The sequence below is a fragment of the Labeo rohita genome, chromosome 1 (assembly GCF_022985175.1).
Source record: "Labeo rohita strain BAU-BD-2019 chromosome 1, IGBB_LRoh.1.0, whole genome shotgun sequence".
NCBI lineage: Eukaryota > Metazoa > Chordata > Actinopteri > Cypriniformes > Cyprinidae > Labeo > Labeo rohita.
The window spans coordinates 38,119,651-38,134,814 of record NC_066869.1 but is presented as its reverse complement, the minus strand read 5'-3'; the positions used below and the strand labels follow the sequence as shown (position 1 = coordinate 38,134,814).

The following is a 15,164-nucleotide window of genomic DNA, read 5'->3' as shown; positions in this document are numbered from 1 at the left end:
AAATAAAGTTATGAGGCACTAGTAGTGTTGATTATCAATTGCATACTTCTGTTAATATGTAGGAAAAAAAATCGTATACATACAAAAATCACTAACACAAAAATTAATTATATACATACAAATCATTTTAACACAAAAATTAGCTTGAAAAAAAATTGTACAACCATATGAGCATTATGTTTGTTTGACTCTGCCCTACTGTACCTGTTTGACAAGTTAAGCTTGATTAAACCCAATAATGCCCAAAAAACAGACATAACGAACCTTTTAAAATGTAAGATGACTGATTTTCAGTTGAGCTAAAATATGTATTAGATTCTTCTTTTTCTCGCTGTACAGAAGACCGTCTCAGATGGAGTCCCTCACCACGGCATGCAGGGGTTAGGACAGTCACGGATGTAAGACTCCAGTGTTCCCTTAGACACCTCCATGAGGGTAGTATATGTGGTCAACTGTACAGGACAATAAAGTGTTAATAAATAAGCCATAACATGAAACGTGAAATAGAAACTGATGAACGTACTTTATTTAAGACTGGCTTGGTGGACAGGACATCGTAGACTGTTTTTATGGAGATACCCTGAAAGGATTAAAAAAAACCTGAAGTTATAGTTTTTTTAAGTAACAGTTTTGGTCGATGTTTGCGGTGTCAAAACTCACAGCCTGTGTGGTCTGATTCATGCATTTCATAGCAGGTGTTCTGCGGTCATCAAGAAACAGAGGCTCTTTCCAGTGGTCGTAGTTAGTCTCCAACACATACCACCTGCCATTCTTTACATCAAGCCTGAAATACATAGAAAGTGTAAGGTTAAACTGAAATACTGACAACCACAAACTCACACATGTTCTTTGAACTGTAAACATAAGCAATGCCTGCTCACTTACTCCAGTGGATTGAGGCTGTGTGTTCTGGATCTGGTGATAATGCAGGCTTGACCTGTCTGGTTTCCTCCGAGGATAAAGTACGCTGGAGCCAGCAGCTTCGTGTCAGACAACAGAGCTTTGGCACTTTCATAGCTAAAAGAAAAAAAGACAATATCTAATTTAGCATCATCTTTATCATCAAAAACATCCATCTAATTACTGTTTCATATTTGAATATTCAATGTTTTATTAAATAAAATTAAAATTAAAAATTAAAAATACACTGCCTGTCAAAAGTTAGGAATAATTAAGATTTTGGTAACACACTAGGGACAAGTTTCAGCAAATTGACCACCTATTGGTACATATAAAGCACATATTAATGCCTTATTCTGCATTGCCACAGTTTAGATTTATTTGAAAAATGATTACAATTTAAAAGAACTATTTTAATATATTTTAAAACTATTCATTCAAATATTCAAAAAATATTCAGTGATCCTTCAGAAATTATTCTAATATGCTAATCTGGTGCACAAGTATTATAACATACTGGTGCTCTATTACTAATAATAGATATTCTTATTATTAATGTTGAAAACTTACTGCTTAATATTTTTGTAGAACCCAAAATGCAATGTCTTATAATTTTACTGTCTTTACTGTATTTATATAGTACTATATACTTACTACAATATATATTATATGCTATATATTTATATATAGTACTATAATACCATATATATGTTTATATAGTATATTTACTGTATATATCAAATATATGCAGCCTTGGTGGGCAGAATAGACTTATTTCAAAAACATTTTAAAAATGATAATTACTCCAAACCTTTGACCGGTAGAATTTTTTTAATATACCTTTTAAGTACAGTATTTTCAGACATTATATCTATGGTTATAATTATTTAAGAAACTCATAATGCATTAGACTGTGTATTATAATTCATTAAAATACATTTACAAAGCATAATGTATAACAAAATGTAACAAAAATATACACCATTTCAAATTTCTTATGCTCATCAAGGCTGCATTTACTTAATCAAAAATACAGAAAAAAAACTGCAATATTGTGAAATATTATTACAGATTAAAATAATGGTTTTATATTTTAATATATTTTAAAATATCATCAGCCATTACCCCACTCTTCAGTGTCACATGATCTTTCAGAAATCATTCTAATATGCTGATTTATTACTTTTATTATCAATGTTGGAAACAGCTGCTTAATTTTATTTTATTGTAACCTGTGATTCTTTTTTCAGGATTCTTTGATAAATAAAAAAAGTTAAAAAGAACAGTATTTTTTTCAAAATAGAAATCTTTTGAAGTCTTTACTATCACTAGTAGTTTATGGTAGTTTATGTCACCATTTCTATTTTAAATTAACTGTTCTTTTTTTTTTTTACTTTTTATTTATAAAAGAATCCTGAATAAAAGTATCACAGGTTCCAACAAAATATTAAACCGTACAACTGTTTTCAGCATTGATATCAAATCAGCATATCAGAATGATTTCTAAAGGATCATGTGACACTGAAGACTGGAGTAATGATGCTGAAATTTCAGCTTTGATCACAGGAATAAATGACATTTTAACATCATTTTACATTGAAATAATATCTTACAATATTACTGCATTTTTGTTCAAGTAAATGGAGCCTCGATGAGCGTAAGAAACTTCCTTTAAAAAAAAAACTGTACTGATCCCAAACTTTTGAATTGCAGTGTATATTAGTACTGTATATTTATCTATAGCCAACCTAGTTGCGTTCTCCAGTACAGAACGAGTCAGGAAACTCATCCACATGCCGTCTCTCTTTCCCAAGATCCACTCCAGAATCCCTGTAATTCACATCAATAGTCACAATAAAACTAACATACTAACCAAAAAAGATCTGACCAAATTAATTAAGTATTCGTCAATAAAGAGAATAAAAATCTGCAAATCCCAAAATAATAACCCTAAACATATTTCTGACAAATCCTCTTATGACTCAGCAAATATCAGGCAAATGCTTACCGATGTAGCCACCATCCAGACTGAATCGTTCATTCATAGTAAGGGTGAATGAGTGCTACAAAGAAAACAAAAGACAGAGACACAGTGGAAAATCAGAAGCAATGTGATTACTGACCAACAATCCACACTTTCACAATTCTCTTTCCTGTTAAATTGCAGAAGTTAGACTACAAACAATGTCAGAAACAAAAGGCCATTCTGAATCTTGTCACCCTGATTTCCATTCTGGATTCAAATCTAATGAACTAGTGATGTGAGCTCCATCCTTACCGGATGAATACCGGTCAACATGCCCACATATCCTGCAAAATTGGCGGATTTAAAAACAGTCTGGTTGTTGCGTCTGAAGTCAATGTTGACAACCAGTGGCTTCAGCTTCTCTGTGATGACCCATGACCTGTTCTTCAAATCCCATCTGTAACACCACAGAACAATATGACATCCTCATGTTTTGACTTTAACATTCACTCAAAAAAAATCTTGATATTTGAGGAAGTAGGTTAACAGGTTAACAATAAATGGCAAAACAATGCACTAAACTCACCCCATGAAAAGTCCGAAGTCCAGGTTCCTGGCATGGATTAGATTGCCTATAATAAAAACATTTTTTTTTTTTTTTACTACCATTCAGAAGCTTAGGGTTGGTAAGATTTTTACGTGACTTATGCTCAGACTGAAATTATTTGATAAAAATCACAGTATTATGATTATTACAATTTAAAATAACTGTTTGAATATATTTTAAAATGTAATTTATTCCTGTGATGGAAAAGCTGAATTTTCAGCAGTCTTCATTGTCACATAATCCTTCAGAAATGCTTCTAATAGAAGTCCAAAAGAACAACACTTATTTGAAATAGTCATTTTTTGTAGCATTATAAAAGTTTTTACCGTCACTATTGATCAATTTAATGCGTCCTTACTAAATAAAAGTACTAATTTCTTAAAAATAATAATAATAATCTTACTTAAAGATTTTCATTTCAGATAAATGCTTCTGAACTTTCTATTCATCAAAAGAACCTGACATAATTCAACAATTTAAAAAAAAATTGTTTTTGAGCAGCAAATCAGAATATTAGACTGATTTCGGAAGGATCATGAGTAATGGCGCTAAAAATTCAGTTTTGAAATCACAGGACTAAATTACATTTTAAAAAATATTCCAATAGAAAACTGTTATTTGAAATAGTAAAACTATTTCTAAATGTTACTGTTTTTGCCGTACTTCGGATCAAATAAATGCAGGCTTGGTGAGCAGAAGAGACATCTTTTAAAACAATAATCTTACTGTTCAAAACCTTATGACTGGTAGTGTATAGTGTATAATTTTATATCAAAAAAGAGAATAATGTTATTTCTGACAATATCCTTACCATTGACATCCTCTGCAACCAGAGAAGTGCATACGGTGAACACCTCATAAAATACGTTGAAGAGCACCACCTCACCTGAGTCAGAGAGAACAGTTGATTGTGTGATTTAATTATAGGTTCTCTTTAACAGTGTTAAACATAAGAACCATATGGTTTTGATGCATTCATACCCAAAGGAACACCAGACACTGATGCTATTCCTCTGATCTCCTCATTGAATGGGTAAGGCAGGGTGTCCACCATCAAAGGCTGGGGACAAACACATCACAGTCCTTTTTATTCATTTAATTTGGATATTAAGTTTAAATTATTAATGTAGATGGTCTGTGACAGCTACTGTATACATTATGTCTGCCAGATATGAGATTTAAAGGGATAGTTCACCCTTTCTGTCTATGATGGTTTAGAAAGCGCTCAGATTTCATTAAAAATATCTTAATTTGTGTTCCAGGGATGAACAAAGGATTGGTTTGGAATGACATGAGGGTGAGTAATTAATGACAGAACGACAGAATCTCTTTAAGAGTTTAGTATACTTCAGTCAATCATGATTAAGCATCATACAAAGTGATAAGTTAGATGAGATTCCTTAATAACTCACCAATTCCTTGTCTACTAGATCAATGAGCTTTCCACTGGGAACAAAGGCGTCTGCTAGATCTCTGATAGCCTGAATCATGCTCACCATCTAAAGGCAAAGCACATAAGCACAAGTTTTCAGTTAAATTTTGGTTCACAGTTCACAACAAAGCTCACCAAAATATCAGTTAAAATAGGTGACATATTAAATCTAACAAGGCAACTAATAATCAAGTGACTGTCACGGCAAAAACACTTGATTAGGTAATTCATTTTTTATTGTAAGCGCATTAATAGAGCATTGAAATAGTGATGATTTGAACTCACATCATTCTTTTTGGCTGTAATGATATCGTTCCATCTTTTGCTTGGTGGTAAATCCAGATTAACAGTATACCAGGACACATCGCCTTTAAATCTAAAAGATACAGAGATCATACAGACGTTCTTATTCTCTTTCTTCAGTGAGAATTACACTCTTTAAAAACTTTTAAGAGAAAATTGAGTTTTCATATATTCATAGATGTACTATGTGCTTTTTAGCTAAATTGGGGGGAGGGCAACGGTAACACTTTACAATAAGTTGTCATTTGTTAACATTGGTTAAGGCATTAACTAACACAAACGAACAATGAACAATACATTTATTACTCTATGTATTAATCTTGTTAATGCTAGTTAAAAACAGTTGTTCATTGTTTGTTCATGTTAGTTCACTAATGTCAACAAACAAATCTGTGATTTTAATAATGCATTGGTGAATGCTGAAGTTAACATAAGATTAATAAATGCTGTAGAGCATTGTTCATTCTTAGTTCATGTTAACTAATGAACCTTATTGTAGTTACCAACAAAAACGACACTTTAATATAAGATACTTTAGACACTTTAATGTTATATTAACTGTAACTGCCTAACAATGATATCCACCCTGTTGTTACAAAACACCAAACTGTTTCACTTCTTTAAAACAAAATTCAACATTTTATTTCAAAGTCTATAAGCTGTCAAATTAAAAACATTTGGAAATGTCATTATATATATATGCTGCTGTTTATATACACATATACACCTGTTGTACATGTAACTGTTGTATGCTTGTACTGATTTCAGTTTTGGTCTCTGACAGTGGTTTTTACTAATTGTATAACCCATAATTTCAGTTGTCATACTCACGTCGGGCCGTTTGGAGGATACATACCACTTCTGCACTCTTCTGTGTACTGAAATATGAACATTAGTCATTCATTAAATATTTACAGTAAACTGGAGTTGTGGTGTTTATTTTCACAGATTGTCTCTGTGCTATAAGCACTGCTTATTTAGGTCACAAAACACCGCGGGGTCGTATAAACACAAGCTACCGCAGCTATAATCGTAACTTATTGTACATACACTGATATGAGGAGTGCCGTACACAAACATGTTTTCATAAATATCAATGACAGCTTTAGTTTGTGACTTACCGGTGGTACATATTGCGCAGACGAACACATAAACATAAAAAACAGAATAAAACAGCACAAGTTTAATTTGGTGATCATGATGAGACGAGCTCCGTGCGCAGTGCTCCTCACAAGAGTCTTTGAACGCGGAAGTGCCGATGATACTCGTGACGGTTCGTGATCTGCGCAAACCCACGAGACACTGGGGGAGTTACCAAAACAATGGGTTACAAAATAAAAGATGACTTCACACTTCTTCTTTGGGTTTGTCTCTGTTTTATATTACTAAGATGTAGCATAAATATTTATTAAATAGCCCTGTATGGAGAAATAATAACCGCAGAACAGCAATGCCGTTTTACCTCACGAAACAAACAGGATAGGTAAAAACGACTGCTAAACAAATAGGCGAATGTATTGCGCCATCTAACGGCTGTATAAGGAAATGCAACAACAAGCATATAGTCTACTTTAGCAGAGCTGAGATGAGGGTTAAAGAGCTCTCCAATGACTGAGCAGTTTTAATATTGTCAATATTCAAGAGCTAGCTTTTTAATTATAGTGCCAAAATATGCACACTTGTTCAAAATGCTCAGATATTTTAAAATTAAGTAAAAAGTCTAAGACAGTTACATTTAACTATTCTTCATCTTATAATTAATTTAAATGTAAAATTATTGTAATGTGAAGTACAATCATTTCAAAATCAATATTCAGGTAACAAACAGTAGAGTATTAACTGTACAGGATGAATATTAATTATTAAATATCTATTACATCTTCAAATTTGGCTCAACATTAACAATATTCTCATATAAATTTCAAATCCTACAATAAATAAATAAATCACACCACATTAACAATATGACTTCAGTCAAAAACATTAAGGATAACATTTTCCACAGATTATTCATTATTTCTTTGCATGCACCATGTAAATTGGATTATAATAATGAAATTGATTAAACAATGATATTTTAAGTTTAAAATCCATTTAATTTGGGACATTACTCAAATTTACAATCCAATATTAAACAAATGACTGCAATTTAACAAGTTCCTGTAACTAATGACAAAATAATGAATAGGCTATGTAAAAACAACAAAACATTTTCATGAAAAGTGACTAGGTTTATTTAAAAAAAAAAATGGCTGAGATTCCATGACAAGGTAAAATGAAACCAATAATGAATAACAATAATAATAAAAAAAAAAAAACTTTGGTTGCTGGTTTCACTTGCAGTATCTGTCTGCCTTCATCTTGGCTCTCCTAAAAAGGAAAAAAAAAATCTTATAAACATGATAATTCAATTCAATTCAGTTCAATTCAATTCAGTAATTATGTGTATAGGGCTTATCGCCATACACAGTGTTGTAAAGCAGCTTCACGGAAAATTAATATTTCTACACTACAATTAAAGGTGCAGTGTGTGAATTTTAGCGTCATCTAGTGGTGAGGTTGTGCACATAGAGAAGCTACAGTGGCCCACACAGGACATAGATGTTGTTGTCTGAGACAGCAGAGAGTAGGCAATGGTAAATTAAGTAATTAAATTTACTTAATTATTTAGTAAATTACTTAGTAAACTTTTATTCGCAAGAACAACATAGTGACAAAATGCGTTTTGTAGAGCAGTTTGCATGCTTAGGGCTACTGTAGAAATATGTTGGCGCAAGAAATTGCTCATTCTAAGGTAATAAAAACATAACAGATGATTATGTAAGGTATTTACACACCTCTGAAAACATAGTTGTGTATATTACATTGCATTAGATTCTCCTAAATTTATTCTCCTAAATATTACACACAGCACCTTTAAGAGTAATCTGTCAGTGGTGACTATGCCAAAGTGAAGTTCATATGGCAGAAATGCACAGTTCTAGGACAGTTAAAGGACAAAAATAAAATAAAATAAAGCAGCTAGTTAATGACATGTTTTCAAACAGACAAGGTGAACATGAATACCAGCGGTGATTATATGTTGTGAGCAAATTGATAGTAATGCAAGTAAAATCTGGACATTTTGTATACTGGTTGGTGTTAATGTAGAAATATTTGCATATTCACAATGTTTCAAACACCACCTTGTATGATATATCATGCAGTAGGGTATTATCTACAAAATCTGACATCTTTTCATCCATCTAAGGATGATTATCTAAATTAGCAGGCTACAGTCATTCAGTATGATCACAGTATGAGGTTTTTCCTCCAGAAGTCAGAGGTCATACCTGTCCAGCAGTGCCTCATGGAATTTTCCATCTGTTCTGGCTTTTTTCAGTGAACCGCTGTCTTCCTCATTCACCCTTAGCTTCCGGTCCTGGAAACTCTGGAACTTCTTTCTGTATGCAAATTGCAAACATTCACATAAACGTTCACTTCGCTAAATGCTCAATAAACAGCACAGCTTCGGTATCTTACTGAAGGTAATAAACACAAGCACTCACACGTAGTTGACCTCACAGCTTTTGACATCACCCCTGTCTTCATCTGCAATATCGTCTTTTTTCTTCACTTCTCTTTCTGTGCACGAACGGATCTGTGGAGGACAGATAAGCACGAAAAATAATGCTTTTAAACTTTATTCAAGGAAAAATGTTCTAACTTGTAATTGTAGTTTGACAGCAATAGTCTTGCATTCAGATAAGATACATCTGGCCAATCTCGCTGAATTATTTCTCAAAATGGTGAGCTTTTAGGGTTACAGATAATGAAGCCTAAATGAATCATTCTGTCTTTCAGACAACAGCAACAAAAACCCTCTTAAAGAGATAGTTCACCCAAATATGAAAATTCTGTCATTAATTACTCACCCTCTTGTCTCTCCAAAACTGTAAGACTTTTCAAGAGCTTTCTGACCCTGCATAGACAGCAACGCAACTACCATGTTCAAGGCCCAGAAAGGTAGTAAAGACATCATTAAAATAGTTCATGTGACATCAGTGAATCAACCGTAATGTCACAGACTATTTTAACAACGTCCTTACTACCTTTCTGGGCCTTGAACGTGGTAGTTGCGCTGCTGTTTATGCAGGGTCAGAAAGCTCTTGGATTTCATCAAAAATACATAAATTGTGTTTCAAAGATGAGTGAAGGTCTTGCGCTTATGGAACGACATGAGGGTGAATAATTAATGACAGAAATCTCATTTTGGGATGAACTATCCCCTTAAGCAATTCATCTTGGCGTGGACTGCGAGTTTACGAGAGATTCACCTTGATCATCTCCTCCTCTCCAGCTGTCTTGTTTTTGGCCACTATGTCTCCGCTCTCACTGTACGAGATGAAACAACTGTTTGCAGCAAGCAGGGCCATTTTACCCTACGGAATACAAGGAACAACAAAAATGGAAGAAAGTGTAGAAACTGAATTCAAAACTTTTCGGCTAAATGTACCAGTTATTCACATTTTCTATACAAACTAAAAGGAAGTCTATTATTCCCCTTTTTACAAGATATAATATAAGTCTCAGGTGTCCCCAGAATGTGTTTGTGAAGTTTCATCTCAAAATACCCCACAGATCATTTATATCATCATTCTGAAATTGCATATTTTAAATAGAAGCAGAAACATGTTGTTGACAAATGAGCTGCTGGTCCCCACCCCCTTTTCCAGAACAGAGCTGTGCCTTTACAGCTCATAGCTCTGGGAAAAAAAACATCTGTCTGGTTTAGATTATCATGTCTATCGTGCTGAAATCATGCATTTTAAACCACATTAGTTTACATTACTTTTGATACAGGGTTTTCTGAGTGCACACGAACAGAAAGTGGCTGTCACACGGGATGTGAGTACTAAATTAAGTTCTTTCATGTCTTATTGCACTTAAACTGTCAAATACACACAAGTTTGTGTTAAAAACACACATGAGTTACAAAAACAGTCTTATGTCTGTAAAGGTAAACAGCTGGGAAAGAAACTGCATGTTTATATCAGATCTGTGTGGCAGCAATGTAATATACAGTAGATAAATCAATAAATCCAATGTTCTCGTCTCCTCTGACGCTGAGACTCTAAATAATGTTCTGTGCTCGTCCGTGCAGCCAACGACAGAACAGTTAGCATGCTTTGCTCGAACTTTTGCCATGGCGTTAGAACTGGTGCACCATTGTCGCTTGCGAAAACACAATGGAGTCGTTTTCAGGGTTGGTAGATGCACCAGGGACCCGATTATAGCACTTAAACATGGAAAAAGTCAGATTTTCATGATATATCCCCTTTAAGTATTTTCATTTTAACTGGTTGATTTGATTGACAGATTCACTTACGTCCTGAAACACTGGTTCCCACTGCTCTCTGGAGCCGATGGCATCTGATCGACCAACGACAACACCTTCTGAGTTTATACCTAAATACTTCCCATAGCCTGACTTTAGTGCTATCCTACACACCAGCAAAAAAAAAGATATAAGAAAAATGAAAAATTAGTCACATGATCAAATTAATTAATTTAGCTATAAAATATTACAAGGTGTTTATGCTTATGTAAGTGCAGACATTTAACTACTTTTTCCTAGACATGGCTACTGATCAGTCTTGAACACTGATGAGCCCATTATTGTTCAGACATCAAGTTATGGCTATGGTTATGATCTTTACCTGGAATCTGAGAGTCTGATGGAAGTGAACTGTTCTGGAGGATCTGGGCCTTCATCCTCTGCAAAAAATAAAACATATACATTTTTAAACTCGGATACACTACCATAAATAACTCTGGAGTCAGTAAGTCATCTCCTATGCTCACACAGGCTGCATTTAGTTGATAACTACAGCAAAAAGAATATATATTTTTTGAAATATTAATAAAAAATTAAAATAAGTGTTTTCAAATTGAATATATTTATTCCTATGATGTCAAAGTTGAAATAACAGTGAATTTTCAGCAGTCATTACTTTAGAAATCATTCTAATATGCTGATTTGGTGCTAAAAAAAACATTTATCATTATTATTAATGCTGAAAGCAGTTACTTTATAGTTTTGTGGAAACTGTGACACAATACAAAATCTTCTGTAACAATTTAAATGTCAATTTAGATTAATGTAGAGTATTCATTTATTTCAGTATTTATATCTTAAATAAATCTTACTGACCCCAAATATTTATTTATTTAGTCTACGTTTACTGTATATAATTGCACTATTACAGAACATGAATCTGTGACTGCCATTTCTATTCCACAAAATCATTTAGAGCTGCCACACATTTATAACTGAATAATTCCCATGTTATCAAAGTTTTCATGGCTGAACATGTATAAGTATTTATGTGTAACAGGAAAATTCTGCTGTAGGAATATCATATACAGAGAACAAAGAAAAGTCTTCTAACTAAACTACTTGGCAATAACCAATTATACTGCAGTATTTTTGACAGTAGTTGTGAACCAAGAATGACTGAACAAAAGGAAGAGTAAATCTGAAATCTGATATTCTATTCTATCTGCTGTAGACATGAAGAACTCATGCATATTGTAAGATATTGAATTCTGCAAGAGCATTGCAGTGATATGCTCAAAAAGTTACAGAGCAGTGTTTGTGTTCATGTTTTTTTTCCCTGGAGAGCCGTAGTAATTATACAGATGTATTGGTCATGAAGTAGGTGTCAACAATGGTTTCAGTCATTCATTTACTAATTTCAGGTCTCAACCACTACATTAAATTGATTTTAGAGAGCCTGCACAAATTTCACGGTGCTTCTAGAGTGATGCACAGGCCGATCCTTACAACCACTGGTCAGTGAAAAGCAGAAAACGAGGCTGGAAAGAAAAACAATCGTAAACAACTCCTTCTGGTGACTGGACTATGAAATTGCTCTGTGCTTTGCATGAACGGCTGCGGTAATAGCGACTGTCGATCCATAACATTATTCAGGTTTTTAAATCCCACACTGAGAGCAAAAGAAAAACACCAGCACCTAGCCATCTCTACTTTGGAGACTTATTTGTTCCGCACTATTAGAGGGACCTTTTCAATTTAAAAGGCAATATAAAAGCTGCAGGGCATGGCTGAAAAAAACTACAATGTAGTATAATTGCAGAGAATGATTTGCCTTTTGCCAGAAAGTACTGCAAATAGAGCTTGTAAAGTGCATTTTAAAACATACGCCTTAAGAATAAAACATTTTATTTCCAATAAAGGTTCTAGTTCATTAAACCAATATTTTCAAATCATTTTAAATCTCAGTGGGTCTCAACCTTTGTAACTTTAAAGCTCACTATTGTGAAATTCAATATTTCAAGGCCATTCTACACAGACAATCATTTTTGTACCTCTTTACCTCTGTTTAAATAAGTTTTTTTTTTTTTTTTTAAATTATTTAAATATGCTCCTTAAGGTCCATTGTAAGCATTGTAAGCAATAGCTGGTTTTTATTATTATACATTCTCAAAATTCACTATCTTTCTGCAAATAGAGCTTGTAAAGTGCATTTTAAAACATAAGCCTTAAGAATAAAACATTTTATTTCCAATAAAGGTTCTAGGTCATTAAACCAATATTTCCAAATCATTTTAAATCTCAGTGGGTCTCAACCTTTGTAACTTTAAAGCTCACTATTGTGAAATTCAATATTCCAAAGCCATTCTACACAGACAATCATTTTTGTACCTCTTTACCTCTGTTTAAATACGTTGTTGTTTTTCCTTTTTTTTTTTAGTATTTAAATATGCTCCTTAAGGTCTATTTATAATGTAAGCTATAGCTGGTTTTTATTATCATACATTCTCAAAATTCACTATCTTTCCTCATTTTGGCTTTTTGTCTGAAATGTTCAATTTTAACGCTGCGTCTCGTTTAAGTCTAACCAGTAAACAACCAATAATGATGACTAAAGTCACATTAAAACAATTAGTACATTTAAAAAGGACTGTTACTTTGTAAAGGAAAGGATAAAAAATGGTTTCTGATGCCATAAAAACCTCCAGATACAGATTTTTTTTCAGACTTTCTGAGTAACTTAAACTCACTACCAACTTGCTCAACTAGCCTATAACTCTTTAAGGAAACATAAGTTTAAAACACTGAGAAATATGTTTTTAGCTGATTTCAAATGTTTATATCATTCAACATAAAACATATGAACCACTAGACAAGTAACAACAAAACAGCCACAACTTTCTGGAGTTTAATAAAAGACTTAAAACCAGTACCTTTATGTGGAGCTCCTACAGTGAAAAGTCCAGTGTCCAGCGCATGAATGTAAGAGCTTTTGTGCATCTCAATGGCCACTGTGCCTGTGATCTCACCAAAACTCTTCACTGTCCACCATCCTCCTGTTGAGACACATTCAGAAACACACTTCATGTCATGAATAATAGGCAGTACCAACAACAACATAGCTATTAGACAAATCACACAGCATTTACAAAGACAAATACTGTTCTAATCAATAAATCTATTTATGAATTATGTTTATAACTCTGTGGGCAAAGTGACACTATGTACCAACGACATCCAGCTTGTCTTCATCATCATCTCGTTTTCTCTTCTTGTCCTTGTTCTTTTTCTTCTTTCTGCACAATACAAAAGTCACAGGCCTTTCATATTAACGTAAATATTTAATATACATAAACATAATTTTTGGCATACGCACCTACTTACATCAATTATAACAGTAACGTTAACTGTAAACATTAATGAGAAACTTTGGTTGAAAGCAATATAGAAAGAAACTCTTACTTTTTATCGTTTAATCCTTTTAGGACCAGTTTGGTGGACTTAACGTGTGAGTACTCTGTCATGATTACACAAGGTTAAAGCAGTTTAATTAAAACGTTTTTTATGGGATATCATACGTTCACATTCACGCCTGGAGAGCGTTTTCCTGCAACAGTGTTTGTGTACGGTGGCCCGGATGACCGCACTGAAGACGCGCGGCTGGAGAGAAGTGTGACACCTATCGGTCGGAGAACGTATTGTATAGGCCGTAAAAAAACAACCAAAACATCTTAGCAAGCTAGGAGGAATCAAGTCAACGAGAGTAAAGACAGAGAGAAAAGTGTGTTGGCAGCTTGAAAAGGACATTATTTTATTGGTGTTAATTATAATTTCTCCAGAGTCTATAGTGGCTGTGTTCGAATTAGTATACTTTATGAGAAAGTAGGCCTACTTCTTTTAAATTAATAATTACTTAGCAGTCACAACCATTAAAATGTTATAGATATTCTATATATATTTTAATACTATATGAATGTGTGTTATGTGTGTATAAATGTAATGTTTTTTTTAATGTGTTTTTTATTACAATGTGAGAAATGGCATCAGATGCATCACTTCACTGACATTTACAGCTTTTCTCCCGAGGCCTCATGGGATAGTAAAGTGTCTACTGGAAGTGCACTTTAGAATCTCATTGGAAGTAGGAGATGATCAGGGTGTGTTTTACCTAGTATTTTATGAATGGTGTGAATTCAAACATACCACAACTAAGTATAATAGGAAGGTGCATATTTACCATATTTATCGCATGTTACCTCAGTTGAGTCAGATTTTAAGGGACTTTGGTTGAGTGCACTTGACTTGCCTTCCATTTCCAATGTGACAGCATTTTTACTTAATTTCTTTATTGATTTGTCACTGAGTATTTAATTGGACTGCTAAATGTTAAGACATTTTACACAAAATTAAAAAGGTATCTAAACCTCTGATAGTAAATTTTCCACTGAGAAGTACACATTTTTCTTTAGTAGACTACTTGCTGATGCTCACTAATGCTTCAGAAGGAAACTCAGTGCATTAAAAGCCAGAGGGTTAAAAGTGTTTGAATTTGAAGATCAGGGTAAATGTAACTTATTTTGTCTTCTGGGAAACATGTAGGTATCTTTTGTAGCTTTTGAAGGGCAGTACTAAATGAAAA

The 15,164-nt window shown here is 33.4% G+C and overlaps 2 protein-coding genes across 2 annotated transcripts; both read right to left on the bottom strand.

The window, feature by feature from the left end:
• Positions 1–316: 316 nt before the first annotated feature.
• Positions 317–6,658, bottom strand: asah1b (N-acylsphingosine amidohydrolase (acid ceramidase) 1b). Its single transcript, XM_051101215.1, has 14 exons — positions 6,330–6,658; positions 6,040–6,086; positions 5,191–5,281; positions 4,886–4,972; positions 4,455–4,533; positions 4,285–4,359; positions 3,453–3,498; positions 3,179–3,323; positions 2,909–2,963; positions 2,649–2,730; positions 886–1,017; positions 661–784; positions 524–580; positions 317–452 (listed from the first exon to the last, which is right to left on the bottom strand). Exons 1-14 carry the CDS (start codon positions 6,405–6,407, stop codon positions 363–365), a joined length of 1,188 nt encoding a protein of 395 aa, XP_050957172.1. The 5' UTR covers positions 6,408–6,658; the 3' UTR covers positions 317–362.
• A 411-nt stretch (positions 6,659–7,069) lies between these two features.
• frg1 (FSHD region gene 1) lies at positions 7,070–14,158 on the bottom strand. The gene is made up of 9 exons (XM_051101312.1): positions 13,988–14,158; positions 13,754–13,821; positions 13,459–13,581; positions 10,908–10,965; positions 10,577–10,691; positions 9,525–9,629; positions 8,757–8,848; positions 8,541–8,651; positions 7,070–7,578 (listed from the first exon to the last, which is right to left on the bottom strand). The coding sequence occupies exons 1-9, from the start codon at positions 14,047–14,049 to the stop codon at positions 7,542–7,544; spliced, it is 771 nt and encodes a 256-aa protein (XP_050957269.1). The 5' UTR covers positions 14,050–14,158; the 3' UTR covers positions 7,070–7,541.
• Between the last annotated feature and the right edge of the window lie 1,006 nt (positions 14,159–15,164).